Genomic DNA, 16,804 nt, shown 5'->3' on the forward strand with positions numbered 1-16,804 from the left:
CATTTAACATGCTAATGCCTTTGTTATATTTATATATATATATATATATATATATAAACACGGTATGGGTGGTATGCAAAGCAGTAATATATAATTCACTCTCACTCAGAATTTGTCAACTTTTCTGATCGTGCTAATGCAACAGTGGCGTTGAGGGGAAGGTGGGTGGCGCTGTGAATTTCGCTTCTGCTTAACAGAAGGTGTTTGACTTGGCTGGGCTTCCGTTGCAAGTCGGCGCTTTGTGGTTGAACCGTAGCTCTTCCTCCATTGTATTTGTGCTCACGATTTAACGATTGCAGGCGTATTTTATTTGCCAAACAGGTATGTTTATTTTGTTTGGATTGCTATAAAATAATTTCTGCAGTTTGGTTACTTTAATAAGAAATATGCCTCCACGAGCCGACAAGCTAACGGTTGTAAGCTAGTGACCCTACCTTAGCAATCAATGGATTTAGTGCTAATATTAGGTAGCATTCTAACATTGTATGTTAGCATAGTTTAAAGTTTTTACATGTTGGGGTTTCTCTTAATTCTATAATTGTATATCCAGATATCCATGTCGTCCGACGCCCTGAAGAAACGGAAGTCGAAGGTTGTCCGAAGTGAAGTAGGAACACCAGAGATAAAGCGAGTTCGCGGAGAGGGGGACCAACATGTAAGGAGAGGGCTCAGACGATGTTCTGAAGAGTTGGGAAATCGTAATATATACAGCCGTAATACGAATTAATGATACTTACATCTTACCCTGGCCATAACCATGTTTAGGCGTTCATGCTAATATTTTGAACAAATCGACAGAGCACCGGGAAGAGTCCAACACACCTGGCTTATATAAAATCTGTAGGACTGCGGCCCTCGTACTAATAAATTGAGTAGCCCTGGTCTAGACATTCAATTAGCTGCTAAGTGTATTGACTGAAACAGTTTAAATAAGCATTTACACATTGTATGAATACTTGTATTAAGGGAATTTAATAGAAAAAAATTAAAAATATATAGTCCAACAGTTTTACAGATTCTCAAATCATATTAATGTAACAACCAACAGAACCCATGAATCTTAGATCCTGTGTTGAATCAGATTTTCTTGCAGTAAAAACTGGATGTTATGAGCTTAACAAATATATTTTGCCACCTCCAATTAAGTTTGGGTCCATACCATTGAAAAGTCAACACGTAATTAATTATAAATTATGGATGAAGGTTCTCAAGTTAAACATATGCACACCATTTGAGCTATTTTCACTTGACAGTACAGTGTTTTAAATCATCTAGGGTTATATGTTACCAAGGTTTTTTTTTTGTTGTTGTTTATGTTGTTTTATTTATTTATTTTTTAAATTGTTAAACTTATCCATATCAACTTATGGCCCGAGTTTAGACATGTAAGATTTTAAATGTTCTCTCAAAATGTTAATGGACAGTCAATATGTAGTCATATATAATTGGAATAAATGGTTTTGTTGTCTTTTTTGTGTTCAGATAATGCCACTCTTGCTTAAACATTCGTAATATCAGCACCTTCAGTGCCACCTTTTTTCTACAGTTCTGACAAATTTCCATATTATTGAACTGTGCTTGTATGTTTAGTTTAAAACTCTAAAGTTCCCACAACAAGGTTGAGGTCTTTGTCTATGCAACTAGATTTATTATACTGATGTTAGCAGATGCTTATAAAAAGTAGCTGGATGCATATTAGAAGTGAAGATTCTTGACTTGAGAAACACTTGGTGTTATGACATGGCTCAGATATGAAATATGATATTCAGTTCTTTATAAACAACTCAATGGAAATCATTTAATTTGTTATATCAAAATATTTACAGTCAGCATAAATTATTCTGATAAGGTATTTGTGTGATGTAATAATTCTCTAGGATGTGCGTGCCTATAATGAGGAGGTGGAACTGGACGGCAGGGACCCTGAACAGGACTACTTGCAGTACAAAGAATCATGTGAGAATCTGGCCACACTCATGAGCGAGATCCAGGAGCTGAAAGCCAATGGAGCAAAAGAGGGGGTAAGAATCATTACTTCAGTATATACACCTTATGCCCCGTTTCCACCAACGGATGCGGGTCGGGACGCATGTTTTTTGTGTTTCCACAAACGAAAACTAGGAAGGGTAGCCTAATATCCAACCTGACCCATCCTACTTTGTTGGGACCCTTCCGTTGGGATACCACTCTAACCGAACCGACCTGAAATGGTGGAGTTTGACTCACTGCAATCCACTGAGTGGTTGAGAAAAAAAGTCACATCACGTGCAACCTGGCATAAAGACAAAGCAGGAATGGCTCCTTGTTTAGAGCAACATACTCTCTGTTTGTTGATTAAATCTCAGTTTAAAATGGTGTTATGAAGCACTGCCAAGAAGAAAGAACACAAACTGTTGGATGAGCGCCGTTCTCCTCCATTCTTTTGAGTCGTATTTTTGTTATACTTTAAGTAAGGCTCTGTAATTGCGTTATGCTATTACATAGCTGAGGCATCTCTTGCTATCCGACTGATACTCCACCTCCAAGTAAGGTTACAGATGGTTGTGGAAATGCAATGAAACTACGGTTTATGGACCATATCTGCACCCTAACTGTCCTGTCTCGACCCTCACCTGTTGGTGAAAATGAGGCTTAAGCTAATTAATTATTATAGCCACATAATAATGTGGTTATATGAAAGACTAGGTAAGTTTGTGGTGGCTTGATATTCTTTCAGTACAGAAGAACATTGATTTTACCATAATTTTACTTTTTGGAACATTTTGATCCAACTTTTGTCAAAGCTCACTTGTACACATGCACACTTGCTTGTATTTTTACACAAGTATTTCACAGCGATAGATACACAGTTAAACCTAGTAAGATATTACACATAGAAAACTTTGTCAAAAATTCATTAGCTAACAGTTGGAAAGTAGCATCAAAAAGATGAGCACTACTTTGTCAGAAAAAAATGGCCAAAATTCTGGGCTATTAACGATTAAAAAATAAAAATTAATTTATAGACTCTTCAATAGGTCTGCATGGTGTTGAAGTGCTTTGTGCCACTGTCTTGCAGCAACAACACGAACCAGCAATTGAACCTCATCTGTGTTTTTTCTGTGTGTAGTATGCATATTCTCCCCATGCATATGCAGGTTTTCACCGGGTACTCAGGATCCTTTAAAACCACGTGTATTTAGTCAATTTGGGATTCTAAATTGACCCTAATAGTAACTATGAACTCGAGTGGTTCTTTGTCTCATTTGTCTGTGTTAAGACTGTCACATACTTTTTTCTGTTCTTGGGGCCACGAGAACAAAATGACATCATTTTGCTCTCGCGGACATGAATGGGAACAGTTGTCGACGCGTCAGCCAAGCAGAACTTTCTTCTCGTGGGGCTCCGAGAAGCATTGTGTGATTGGTCAGACATTTGAGGCGGGCATTGTTAACGCGGAAAAGAATGAAGCGGAAAGTTGTGGCTTCTGCATTTCCCCTGATGTGTGGCTGAAGATAGTTTTAATGAACAGCTGATTGAGGTGGTAAGAAAGTGAGTAAGTGTAAACAACACGTGGGAAGATATGAACACCACCGCATGCACAACCCCATCCTGCCACAAACAAAGTTTCTCGTTAAATATGAAATTACCCAGTCAGCTGTTCATTGCACATAAAAACAAAGACATCCCCCCTGCAGTTATCCCTGCCAGTTACAGACCAAGCTTCTCCTGGAAGATGAATTGACCCGACCTAAACAAACTTTTTTCTTCTTCTTGCGACCTTGAGAACAATAGCAAAGTTCTCGCTTCTCACAGAGTATGTAACAAGCTTAAGTAAGTAATGCTTATAGGGTTACCCTGCTACTCATCAGACAGCAGCTACAATACGTCCCCAATGCGATCCTGAATTGGATTAAGTGGATATAGAAAATAGGTGGATGGATGGTTTCTCAAATATAAGGTGTACAATTAGTGTGATCCAGTAATTTTATGTTGAGTCAATCTACATCATTGGGACAGTTGATGAAAAGGTAGGTTAGAAGGTGGAATGAATAACACCTTCCATCGAGGTGGAATTACACAATTTACTTTTTTGAGTAGTTGAATTGCATCGGGGTGCTACAGTGAACAATTCTGGATCGATGTACACATGTTAAATCCTTGTAACTGTTCATTTAGAATAAAATGTTGAAGAACTCTAAAAGGCAGAGTTCTGCCTTTTAGCGTTCTTCAACATTTGTTTTAAAATTGTGTGTCTGTGGCATGCACATAACAGACATGATGGCTGAACGTGATATCTGACTGGCACCCTGTGCATTAAAAGCTAGCATGCATGTGGAAGTACTTTAGCTTACATGGGTGGCTATGGTTTGCTCAGAAAGAGGTGTGAATGTGCGACAATCCTGGAGTATAAACCACAGCCAACTCACCACGAAGACGACCCTGGAGCCACCCAGGGGGGGGCAGAGGAAGCCCCAGCCAGAGCCCCCTCCTCTGATTACCACCCAAATTCCCACTCGGACTAACTTACATCTAATAAATGTTTACCTATGTTTATAAATTAGATGAGCACCCTATAGCCAATTTTTTATCTTCAGTCAGAGCAGCTGCAGCTTCCAGAGATTTGAAAAGAAACCCCTGCAGAACGGAACATTTCACAGCTGTAGTGTATGTCTGAAAATAGCTAAAAAGTCTGACAAATTGGGTTTCTTTTCAGAGTGTGGAAGTTGAGCAGAGACGTATACAGAGCTGCATCCACTTCATGAATCTAAAGAAACTTAACCGCCTGGCTCACATGCGACTAAAGCGAAGCAGAGATCAGACACATGAGGTAAGTTCCACACATCTCTACAACACTGTGTATGAGATGTTAAAGAAAGCACTCAAGTTCACACTATTTCATTAATTTGATTTAAAAACTGGCTTCAGGTTCTGTTGGGGATGGTCAAGAAAAGAATGATAAAGATTTCTTTATCCTTTTTTTTAAAGAGAGTCTATTTGTCCATGGTTTAGTTTAATGTTTTGGGCGTATCATGTCTTCCATTTCTATTCTATTCTACTATTCTACAGTCATTTAGCAGACGCTTTTATCCAAAGCAACTTACATTTGAGAGTAAGAACACAAGCAAGAATTCAAACAAGAATTCTGCCCGTTTATGCAGATATGAAGTTCTGAATCATGACATTATTTAAACATTATTTATTGTTCATTTTTTTTAGTTTTTTTTGGGATCACTTTGGTTTTTTTTTTTTGGTTTTTTTTTTTTTTTTTAACAGATTTTAATTTTCATTATTCTGTCTACAGTCAAAACAAAGAGTTGATGTGCTGCACCTTCAGCTACAAAACCTCCTGTATGAAGTTATGCATCTTCAGAAGGAGATCAGCAAATGTCTGGAGTTCAAGTTAGTACACAACATTTCATTTGCAATTCGTCATCTTAAAGTGAAGCAGTAAGATATTGGTAATTAATTGTGGAAAGTATCCATAAGCATATGTTGTCTCAGATCTAATCATGAAGAAATAGACTTGGTGACTGAAGAAGAGTTTTACAATGAGGCCCCACAGGAGATTTCCAGGCCTAACCTCACAAAAAATGATCCTCACCAGCTCACACTGGCACGACTGGACTGGGAGCTTGAACAGAGGAAGAGGTACAAAAGTGGATTCATATCTGATGTTAAACTCATTCAGCCATGATTTGAGTGTGGAAAGCGTTTATTATACATTTGTGGTTGGGTACAGGTTGGCAGAGAAGTACAAGGAGTCACAGGCCACAAAGGAAAAGATTCAGAAGAGCATTGAGGTGAAAAAGGAGCATCTCAGAAGCTTGCAGCCAGGACTCAATGCAATCATGCAGGTAAAAAAGACAAAAACAATCATTATAATTAAAAACATACTATTAGAGTGTTAATGTTCCAACCTGATCTTGGCACAAAAGAAAACTGCTTCATTGTGAGGACTGCCGTGCCAGAGATGATTCCTCATTGTGGTCTGTGTTCGTAGGCATCGCTCCCAGTGCAGGAGTATCTCTCCATGCCGTTTGAACAAACTCAGAAACAGACGGAGGTAGCGCGCCACCTGCCTCCACCCCTCTATGTATTGTTTGTCCAAACAAATGCATATGGCCAGGCTTGTGGTGAGAAATCATATCGTGAATCACTATGCTTCACAACAAAACTGATTTTGTCAACATAAGATGCAAGTTCTATTTGTAGGTGGTTCATTTTTATTTCTGTTTCAGACAAGAATCTGTGTGTGTCCATCAATGGGGATGTGGATGAGGCCAGGGCCCTGTCCAAACCCCCAGATGATTCCCAAGGTACATACAGTGCTAAATATGCCCACCGTCATACATACATTTTGTGCACATAAAATAGAAATTCATAGCTCTGTTGACCAGTTTATTTTTCATTCATCAATGTTTTTGTTCCTTATTACATTTTGGGATGAATACATACCCCCCCAAAAAAAACAAAAATTAAAAAAATGATGTGTTCTGGTTTCATCCAGATGATGAGAGTGATTCAGATGCAGAAGAGGAGCAAGAGAAAACGGTGAGTCCCAGGCCTGGCTTTACTCCTGGACACTTTCAGTGACATGCACACTCGCACAGAAGTCAGTAAGTTAAGTTGTCACAAAAAAAACAAAAAACAAAACGAAGACACGGTATATTGCTTCACTATCGAACAAACTCTCCCTGAAGCCTTGGCTAGCTTACATTGCGGTCTGGTGTGTAGGGGTGTAGCAGCAGTTGATCGATTGCTGCATCCAGAGTGCCAGTGGAGGATTCTGGGAAAAATTAACCAAAAATGGTGAGGTGACTGTAACCTGAGTGCGTCTGGGACATGCACACTCAGCAACAAACCAGTGCTCGCTTTTATTATCAGGATTTACTCCAAGTCTTGGAGTAAATATATGTATTCCAAATTTCCGACTTCAGGGATGGATTCTATTAATATTCAACTGCAGTCTTTGCTGTTTTTCATCTTTGCGGTTGTGGCTTAAATATTAACACTTATTGTTTCAGGCTTTACCACTTCCAGCTCTTTGTTTGCTTTTTCTCTTATTATTTGTAAAAGCAGACGGCTTAAACTCTCTCCAGCATTTTAGCCCTCTTTTTCATTATTATGCAGAACTGGACATCACCTATGATTTCCCAATCTGGTTTAATTCTGAATGAAAGTTTCACAAATCTACAAGAAAAAGCATTTATTTAGAAAAACTAATAATTTAATAGACTTTAAAATTTAATATCAATAAAGTTTTGTTTTATCCAGATTGTGTTTTGGACAATGTTTGTTCGAAGTAGCCTCTGTAAGCTGTCTTTTCATCCTCTGATCCTTTTGCTTTTTTTACTGTCTGGTTAAAAGAAGAGAAGACGGCCAACCACCGGTGGCCAGCTGGATGATAAAAGACGAGAAATGCTAAAAAGACACCCTCTGTCTCTTTGCCTGGACCTGAAGTGTAAAGGTAGCTCATTCTGTTTACCTTTTTGTAGCAATATAGTTGAATAATTTATGTGCTCTTTCTGCAGACAGAAACATTCCTTGTCTTTACACCACTTGCATTTACACATTTTCTATTCTTTTTGTTTCCAATCCTTGTAATATGAGTATGTATATGCTGTGGTGTTTAGTAACTAAATACCTATTAGATAGTATGTGAAAGAAGGTTTGACCCACTCTGCTGTGACATGACACCACTTGACCTTTGTCTTCCCTCTGCTGGCAACAAAAGGAATATGGTGACAGATTATGGGGAGATCTGCATTGCAGGCGTAACTCTACCTAAAGTGGAAGTAGGGAGGGTAGGGAGAGAGGTGAGAAAGATGCTTTCAGCAACATAAGTCTGCAGCACCTACAATATCTTGTAAGCATTTTTTCTCATCAGCACACTCTCAGACTTTGTTTTTATTCCTATTCCCCTTCCTTTTCCCAGTTATCTTCACTGCTGCCAGCTGCAGCAGTCTGTTTAGCGCAGGACAAGCAAAAAGTGAACCATGTGAGTGACAGTGTGTCACTGAGTTCACTGTCACTGCAGAGTGGAGTGTGAAAGATGACCATCAGCATAATAGGTACTCCCTGGGTGCTGCTAGCCGCTTTTCTGACCACGCCCTGTTATTACTCTCTAATACACTGCAGTGTGTAAAGTAGGCCCAGGGGGGCTATTGCTGGCAGGATTAATAAAAGGATGGTAGAGGGAGTATTAAGATAGCAGTGGATTAGCTCTTCAGCTCATGTTTTCCTCCTTATCTCCACAGATGGCAGCATCCTCCATCTCTACTTTTACTACTTGATGAATCTCAACATTATGACTGTGAAAACCCAGGTCTCCACTTCCACAGACCTCAGCACAGCCATCAGCGCAGGGTGTGTGTGTATATTCACATAAGCATTTCATGCTATCTGTGCCCTTCAGTCTAAAGAGAGTAATTGTCTTTTTTTCTTTATAGAGATCTTTTGAAATCAGAAACTCTACTCAGCTGTCTCTACACTAGTGACCAAGGGAGAGAAACTCCCAATCCAGCTAATCGCTACCAGTTTGATAAAGTCGGGTAAGGATGTGGAGTAATTCAAATAAATAAGGACAAAGGGAAAAAAAATCCAGTTGGACTAACCCATAATATCCATCCAGGATAGTTTCCTTTGCTGATTATGTGGAGGAGCTGGGATATCCCTACATGTGGGTTCAGAATCTCGGAGGACTTCAATTTCCAAGTGATTCTTCAGAGGTGTGTATTGTGTATCAAGGGGTGTTCTAGGAGGGCACACCTCACCAACGTTGTTACAGCTGTAAATATTTTTTGTTTCCAGGGCGTGCTTGTTGGCAGTTCTCTGAGTGCCAACCACATGGAGAGCACCATGAAGCTGCTGAGGGGGCGTGTCCTGTCCCGCTTGGCTCTGCATAAACAGTTTGCCTCTTTGGGTAAGTAGTTGAACAACTTTACACATTGAATACATGGAAAATATGACTGAGATTGTGCTTCTCTCCTCAGAGCACAGCATCATCCCAGTCACCAGTGAGTGTCAGCACCTCTTTCCTGCAAAGATCATCTCCCGTTTAGCTCGTTGGACCACCATCAGCCAGCAGGAGTACATGGTAGATGGCAAAAGAAAACAAGGAAAAGGTTTTCAGAAGTATTTTTCCCAATAATATAAAAAGCAGCATCACTGTAATATTTCACATCTTTTCAAGGATCTGCCATATACACGCCATGTAACTGATGCCGGGCTGGCAAAAGAGACTGATCTGTACTTTTTGGGAGTGATTGAAAGAGGCACAGGTAAATCCGGTCACTGTCAAGACATTTTGATGTTAATCAGTTGGTTTAAATATGTTTTGCTAAACAACATGCCCTTCCATCTCACAGCTCGTCTCCAGGCTGCAGTGGTGCTGAGTCCGCGTTACCCAGAGATCGCTCCCCTGTTCTCCCTCTCTCTCAGCTGGAAAGGAGAGTGCAGTGGACGCACAGATGACAATCTTCGAGTTAGAAAATTTAATATTATAATATCTCAAAGTTTGTGCACTGTTACTGAATATCCTGTTACAACATCCATGAATTTCCATGCTTCAACTTACAATTTTCAGGCCATGGAGAGTGAAGTTAATGTGTTCAAAAATGAACTGCAAGGACCACGTCCAGGACACCAGCTGCTGACTAATCAACTAGAACGCCTTTGTTTCTGCTTGGATGTGTATTTGGAGACAGAGGGACAAGATGACAGTGTGGAAGGACCTCGCGAGTTCCCACGTGAAAAGATGTGCCTCCGTACTGTCAGGTATTTAGGCTAAAGCATTGTCTTTTATATACAAAAAATAAAAAATTAATAATAAAAATTATCTCTGATGCCTCTGATATACCTTCTTTTTTCCCATTTCAGGGGTCCAACTCGCCTGAAGCCGTTCAAGTACAACCATCCACAGGGCTTCTTTAGTCACCGTTGAATCTGCTTATACAGTTTCCTCTTTGTATTTTAAAACTTGTAACCTTGATCGTTGTGGCTTTGATACACAAAGTTCAATTTTTTAAAGCTTAGAAAATTAAAAAAATTTAAAAAAAATTACTATTTTCCTTTCAGTGTGTAATTGATCTTTGTATGGTTCTGCTGCGTTTGGGTTTTGTTGAGTGCCCCATATTTTTCTGTTGGATCTCTTTACTGTCCTTTCTACCCTAACTTCTCTATGTTCTGCTCTATTTATAGGCTTTGTCAGAGCTTGCTGATTATTATGCCATTGAGGTTCAGTGCAGAATAAGCTGAGTCATTTCCACAGAGAATGATGCCCATGGAATATGATATTCGGCATATTGTTTGCAGTTAGTCTTTAATCTATCATTTATTTCCATGGCTTCAGTATATGCAAAAAAATATTTTTGTGGATGATATTGATATGTCCAATATCTACTGAATCAGTAGATTAAAAAGAGATTGGGTGACTTGTGGCCTTACAGTTGTTTAGTTTGCAGAGTGACTATAATGTGTACAGTTTTCAGTAAGCTATTTCAATAAAAAAAAAAAAAAAAAAATACGATTCTGAGTAAAAAACATGATTATGAACGGGGAGGGGAAGCTTTTAAACAGCAGCAGGAGTAAATGTATCCTGTATCTTATCCATCCCTGGTTTTATACTGCATTTGCAAAATCCATTTAATGCTCAAGGGAGCTTTAATTCTTTACCTTCACTTGGTAAAGTATTGTAATTCAGTTGTTCACAGAGGAAACAGATTTGTCCCTTCAGTGTGGTTTGTAGGCTTTTGAAAATAAAGCTAAATCAGATTTTTTTGTTTGTTTCAATTGTGAGCCCTTTAACACTAGATCTGAGTTAGCATGAACACCACAAGCTGTATAAATGTGTTGTATAAAGGAGCTGAACGCTGACTGGAGAGTGGGGCCCCAAACCTGACGATGCTCTATTTTTAGCTTGTATAAAGCATACAACAATGCTTATCTGGTGGGATGAACTTCAGAATAAGGAAGAGAGAGCTGTGGGAGGCGGGGCAGCTTTTTTCAATAGGATTTGAATGTGTGTATTAATTTGCCTCTTAAAAATATGTGTACTGCAGCTTTAATACAAAGCTAATCAATCAGCTGCAGTTAGGTTGGATGTTTTTTAAGGGTGATATGACGCAAAGGTAACACTGACTTCATGCCAGAAGAAACATCCTTCCAATGTCAGCAAAAGTGTGTCCAGTGTTGGTGTATAAGGAAAGGTTGACCACACTCTTACTCAATGCAGCAAAGACTTTAGTAAGATCAAAGCTTTTAAAGCATAAACCACACCCATATGTGTTGTCCTTTGTGGCCAGAAAAGAAAGGATGTTTCTTAGTGTTAGAAATTCCATGGTTACCTGCTTTTTAATTGGCACTGAGTGATAAAAGCTATGACCTTCCTCACCACCTCTAGAAATATACCATTTAGTTGTTAAGCAGAAAGGTACAAAAATATAAATTTTTCTGCAAGTAGTGACCAAATATGTGAGAATTTCTTAATTTATATAGTTGTTTTTCTAAATTATGGTTTATTAAGTATCAATCTAGTTCCTGCTCATGATACTGATCCTATTATATAGCTGGTAATTATAAATGAATGTGGGAGATATAAGAAGATCACAGAGGTGATAATCTAGCGTGCCCCTGCGTGTAGTGAGGTAGATCTGGGAAATGAGAGGGAAATTGAGTCTGCTCTGTGTGAGCTGGCAATGCTGCTCTTTATTTATACATGAATGTGGTCTGCTGGATGTGAGGAAGGGTGCGGTGGCTGCTGAAGGTGGGTATAGCTCCCCCTCTCCTTAGCCGCAATGCAGTGCAGTAACTTGCAGCATTTACCTTTTGGCCTCACATCTTGTGTGAGTATTCCTGACGCTCCATAAATCTCCCCTGTAAAGGTTAATGTGCTATAGACTTTGCAGTGTAAACATATTAAGAAGACAGCAGAAAGCTACTTGTGTTTGATTTTTCACTCTTTATTTACTGTTTCATATTGCATATTCTCAGCAGTTTTATACATAGCACAGTCATCATTGTCCTAGCATTGCAGACTAGAAGAGTGAGATACCACAGTTCACCTGTCAGGAGAAGCTGCATTAAGGTGCACAACAAGCAAAATTCAAGTCTTTCTTACTGTTTTAACTGCAAATATAGTATAGACATATCTGTTTCCTTAAATATTATTTCTATATTCAATATCTGTCACAATTTTTAGTTGATATTATTTTGACATCTACCCTTGAAGGCTTATGTAGGCACAGCAGGACCTTGCTGCCCCCACCAGGATTCATTTTAAATGCACTTGTTATTTATTAAGGGCAGTTGTCACATTCAGATAGAGTTAGAGCATTCTGCATTCATTACAGTCATACATCAGAAGCTTCAGGGGTATGTAATGGCCATACTTAGGGAGCAGGGAATTATTTGCTACAGAAATCAATATTGCTTACGTACTGTTACCTGCTTTGCTATGAACAAGAGCCTGTCTAAATAGCTGGGTGTATCCAGCTCATTTCTCCCCTCTCATGCCTTTGCCTGACATCCCTCTCTCATTCTTCTTTGGCATCTCCTCCTCCTCTCCTCCAGAGCTGAGACACAATGTTTAAATCTTACTTCTTGGCTTTCTCCTCCTTACTTTCCTTTGACTCAGTGCCAGAGGATTTCTCAGCTTTCTCCGTTTTTGCCCCGCCCTTCACCTCTTTACTCTCTTCTGTACGGGTCTCCTTTTTCTCCTCTGGTTTCTTCTCGTCCTTCTTGCTCTCTGGCCCTACTTTTGAGGCAGGCTTTTCCTCAGGCTTCTTCTCCTCCTTTTTGCTTTCTGTCTTCTCGGGCTCAACTTTAGAAACCACCTTCACCTCAGGGTCAGCCTTCTCTGATTTTGGAGCAGGAGACTTCTCCTCCTTTGCAGGGGGAGCACTCTCTTTAGGCTCAGATTTTGGGGAGTCTTTGTCCTCAGAGGCCTTACTGGGTGTTGCTGGTTTTGAAGCTCCTTCCTTTTTTGGTGCTTCATCTGATTTACTCTCTTTCTTTGTGTCAGGTTTGTCTGCTTTCTCTGGCTCTTTTTCCTTAGGTTCTTGCTTCTTCTCCTCTTTCGCAGGCTGCTCTTTCTCCTTCTTTTCCTCCTTGACAGACTGAGGCTTTTCATCTTTTTTCTCCTCTTTGGGCGTGTCTTTGGCAGCAACAGGCTTGGCCTTCTCTTTCTCTGGTGACTTTAGTTCGGGGGTCTTGGAGGGAGATTTGGATTCAGGGGATTTATTCACGGGCGACTTTGACTCAGGTGACTTTGACTTGTCTCCTGCCGGAGATTTGACTACAGGTGACTTAGCAGGTGATTTAGGCATTGGGGATTTGGATGCTGGTGATTTGGATTCTGGTGATTTCACAGCAGGAGATTTAGGCTGAGGGGATGCACTTTTATCTTCTTCCTCCTTCTGTTCTTCCTCATTTTCCTCCTCTCCTTTTTCTTCTCCCTCATTTTCTTCCTCTCCCTCTCCTCCTTCCTTATCTTCCCCTCCCTCATCTTCACCCTCCTCCTCTTTGGTTTCCTCATCTCCCTCTCCTTCCTCCTCTTCATCTTCTTTCTTTTCGTCCTCTTCCTCCTCATCAGCCTCTTCTGTCACCTCCGTCACCTGTGTCTCGTCAGTTTGTTCCTCCACGATCACCGTATCTGAGATCTCCTCACTTTTCACCTTCAGATGAGTGGAGAATCTGCCCTCCAGATAGGAGTATGGACCACCACCAGACACAAAGCGATTCTCCTCTCCCTCCAGTAACTTCCTGTTTTGAAGACACAGCCAAAGAGTTCAGAACATTTGATATGAAATCAAATAATTATTTTAAATAGGAGTGTTTTTTTGACCCTGACTAACCTATAAGCAGCAATCTCAATATCAAGGGCCATCTTTACATTCAGCAACTCCTGATAGTCTCTCAGCTGGCTGGCCATCTCCCATTTGGTGGTTTTTAGCTCATTGTCAAGCTGATTAATGGTCACCTGGAAAATTTAAAAAAAGCTTTACAGGTCAAATATTGCACTTAAATTCTGGGAGAATATTTGTGAATTAGAGCACATATTTGTTTTTCAACATGTCTGTGTTCATATCATGCCTGTAGTGAATTGAGATCATCTTGATGTCTGTCTTCACTCTCCATTCGCTGCCTCTCCAGCGACTCCTTTGTTCCTCGAAGAGTCTCCAGCTCAATGGTGCGACTCTGAAGCTGGCGGCGGTATTCTGCGATCTCTTCCTGGGTTCCACGGATTGCATCCTGGTTAGATTTTGCAGCTTCAGACAGGTGCTCCATGCGTACTGCAGGAAGAGCAAAGAAAAGCCTTTTGAAAGCTTAAACATCACTTATAATATTGGATATCTCGCTGTGGCACACAGCTCACTGGTTTATTATGTATATGCATATCAAATAGAATGCAAATGTCAGGATTCACATCCATGGATTAGATTTTTTTTCCCCCCTTTTTTGTCCAAGGGTATTTGACCAGTCCTGCCTTAGAGAGCACACAGAGCAGACAGTTGCCACTGAGAGCCTGAATAACCTTGACACTGTCCATCTGTCAGTCAGTCTGACTCAGCTTCCTCTGTATTCCAATTATAAAAGAGCCACTACTGCAGTCAGATGGATACATAGGTCATTCAGCTTGCTCCCCTTACTGCCTAGATCAGACCAGGATGTAAAGGCATTGCAAGAGTCTATGTATAGACCATCAAGTTCTGTGATTGCCTTCAAACCACTGCATACACTAAACCTTCTTGGCCTTCTAAGTTGTTTATTATATATGCATATGCTGTAAAGGTCAGAACAGAAGCACTGTGAGCACATAATTCTATTGGATGTAGGTTGACGGCTCAATTAGTACCTTACTTCAGTAAGACTTCTGTCGTATTTCATTGTAGCTAGAGGGGCATCATAGGAGAGGGTGGCTGTTTAAGCATTAACATCATCAGTCTGCCGGGCGCATACAGTGCCCTTGAAAGTAACTGTTCTATTTGTGGAGGCTTGAAGAAGAAGAAGAAAAAAATAGACAAGCAAGCAAAGAATAGCAAATGCCACAAGTAAGAATACAAGTCCAGTGTCACCCCAGCATGAGTGTAAATTAGTACAATTTTTCTTCTCTGTGTGCTATCTCACACCTGCAGTGCCTTAGTTAAAAAAAATCATTCTGCGGCATAGATTCTGCCACAGAAAACAGTGTAGAGATAGATAAAAGAAAATCCTGTTTTGTCTAATTAAATCTTTATTTACCAGTAATTAAACTTTCTCAGTCTCTTGATAATGCTTGCGGTCTGTCAGGTTGGTGATAAAGACTTTAGCAACCGAAACACAACCAGCAAGATCTATTATCATTGAATTTATAGGAGGTATCATGATTAATATTTATTGTTTGGGGTTTTATCACATTAAATCACTGTGTAGTTAAATTAATCGTCAACCCAACAAGATGACGTTGGATTTCAGCACCTTGGACAGAGAACCAGTCTTACTGGACCGCAGAGAAGTCCGCAACAACTTAAAAACTTTGCTTTCGACTTTGATCAAACTCACCCTTAAACCATTCCTCGGTGTGCGTTGCACTCTTTGATGCATGGCTGTCCAGTTGCGCACGGATCTCTCGCAGCGCGCTGGTGACGTCCGCCTTGAGCGTGTCTCTCATGTCGAAGCTCACCTGTGCGCCCTGAATTTGCGCCAAGAGCTCAGACACTTCTTCCTCGTGGTTCCTCTTAAGAAATGCGGCTTCCTCCTCCAGAGCACGGAGCTTCTTGTCCAGTTCCATGCGTGCCAGCCGGCACTCCTCAACATACTTTTTCATGGCGCGAGAGGCAGCCTCCGACTCTTCCCGGTTGCGCGCCTCATCCTCCAACCTGACGCGCAAATGTTGAATGTCTTCTTCCAGGTGATCGTGATCCAGTGCCGCGCGGGCCTTCTCCCCGGTCAGCTGCTGCAAGAGACCCCTTAGTTCATTCAGTTCACGCTCGTAGTGTTCCCCGATCGAGACCCGTCCGGTCTGGCTCTGCCGCAGCGCTGCCGCTTCCGCCTCCAGGTTGCGGTTGTGCATCTCCAGGTTCCTCACCTTGTCGATATAACCGGCAAACCGGTCGTTCAGAGCCTGCAGAATCTCTTTCTCGCTCCTCCGCGTCATGTCACCATTGAAGGTCTCCATACTGTCGGTTGAGGATGGCTGGCTGTATGCGAGGCGGCGGCGCTGGGAGTGAAACCCGCTGGAGGACACAGAGGCGGGCCGAGCCTTGCGGTACGAGCCCGGGCCCATGAAGTGGTGGTCTACCGTGAAACTCATGTTGGCTGAGCCGGAGGAGATCTGACTGCAGCAGGAGGGAGACTGCTGGGCTTATATAGGCGGGAGGGAAAACTCACTAGTCAGCACCAGGACACGATCTTTTTTAAAGAGACATCTTTTCTTCAGAAAACTACTGCCTGCAGAGGAAAAGCTATAAAAACTAAACATATCTGATTAGGTGTGTTCTAACTGAAGGAGTTTATGAGAAGGTGTAGAGTTTGCTGAAACAAACAAACAAACAAACAAAACTTTATAGTGCCTTTAAAGCATGCATTATGCTTCTCAAACATAACCAGCTTTACTCATTAAAAAATTCCTAAAGCACCGACTTTACATAAATTATTTTAAGCATGTTTTAAACTTGTGAAATTCTTTGTAAAAATCTCTGAAAAATATTTTACAATATATATTTTTTAAATGAAATCATTTAGTTGAGTCTGTATAAAGCCAATGGGAACTGATTGTGTGGGTGTTCAGTGTGTTCTGCTGATGCTCTCTATAGCTTTGCTGCTGCAGTGTGAGTTTGCAGAT

The 16,804-nt window shown here is 40.7% G+C and overlaps 2 protein-coding genes across 2 annotated transcripts; one reads left to right on the plus strand and one right to left on the minus strand.

Annotated features, from left to right (window-relative positions):
- Window positions 1-188: 188 nt before the first annotated feature.
- Window positions 189-10,533, plus strand: thoc5 (THO complex 5). Its single transcript, XM_042000365.1, has 20 exons — window positions 189-321; window positions 551-655; window positions 1,878-2,021; window positions 4,697-4,810; window positions 5,285-5,382; window positions 5,485-5,631; window positions 5,723-5,837; window positions 5,984-6,116; window positions 6,222-6,299; window positions 6,491-6,534; window positions 7,351-7,450; window positions 8,241-8,349; window positions 8,433-8,534; window positions 8,615-8,711; window positions 8,794-8,905; window positions 8,976-9,079; window positions 9,176-9,263; window positions 9,351-9,466; window positions 9,569-9,759; window positions 9,862-10,533. Exons 2-20 carry the CDS (start codon window positions 557-559, stop codon window positions 9,923-9,925), a joined length of 2,055 nt encoding a protein of 684 aa, XP_041856299.1. The 5' UTR covers window positions 189-321; window positions 551-556; the 3' UTR covers window positions 9,926-10,533.
- Window positions 10,534-12,187: 1,654 nt separating this feature from the next.
- Window positions 12,188-16,307, minus strand: LOC121649465 (neurofilament medium polypeptide-like). The gene is made up of 4 exons (XM_042000316.1): window positions 15,523-16,307; window positions 14,074-14,273; window positions 13,836-13,960; window positions 12,188-13,743 (listed from the first exon to the last, which is right to left on the minus strand). Exons 1-4 carry the CDS (start codon window positions 16,271-16,273, stop codon window positions 12,576-12,578), a joined length of 2,244 nt encoding a protein of 747 aa, XP_041856250.1. The 5' UTR covers window positions 16,274-16,307; the 3' UTR covers window positions 12,188-12,575.
- Window positions 16,308-16,804: the final 497 nt, after the last annotated feature.

This window comes from Melanotaenia boesemani, chromosome 11, assembly GCF_017639745.1.
Source record: "Melanotaenia boesemani isolate fMelBoe1 chromosome 11, fMelBoe1.pri, whole genome shotgun sequence".
In the NCBI taxonomy this organism is placed as follows: domain Eukaryota; kingdom Metazoa; phylum Chordata; class Actinopteri; order Atheriniformes; family Melanotaeniidae; genus Melanotaenia; species Melanotaenia boesemani.

Coding starts and splice junctions, on each gene's coding strand:
- thoc5 (XM_042000365.1), top strand. CDS start 557: ATGTCGTCCGACGCCCTGAAGAAACGGAAGTCGAAGGTTGTCCGAAGT. Junction 656..1,877: donor GCGGAGAGGGGGACCAACAT/GTAAGGAGAGGG, acceptor ATAATTCTCTAG/GATGTGCGTGCCTATAATGA. Junction 8,535..8,614: donor TACCAGTTTGATAAAGTCGG/GTAAGGATGTGG, acceptor ATATCCATCCAG/GATAGTTTCCTTTGCTGATT.
- LOC121649465 (XM_042000316.1), bottom strand. CDS start 16,273: ATGAGTTTCACGGTAGACCACCACTTCATGGGCCCGGGCTCGTACCGC. Junction 14,274..15,522: donor CACCGAGGAATGGTTTAAGG/GTGAGTTTGATC, acceptor CTCTTCCTGCAG/TACGCATGGAGCACCTGTCT. Junction 13,961..14,073: donor ATGATCTCAATTCACTACAG/GCATGATATGAA, acceptor TAAATTTTCCAG/GTGACCATTAATCAGCTTGA.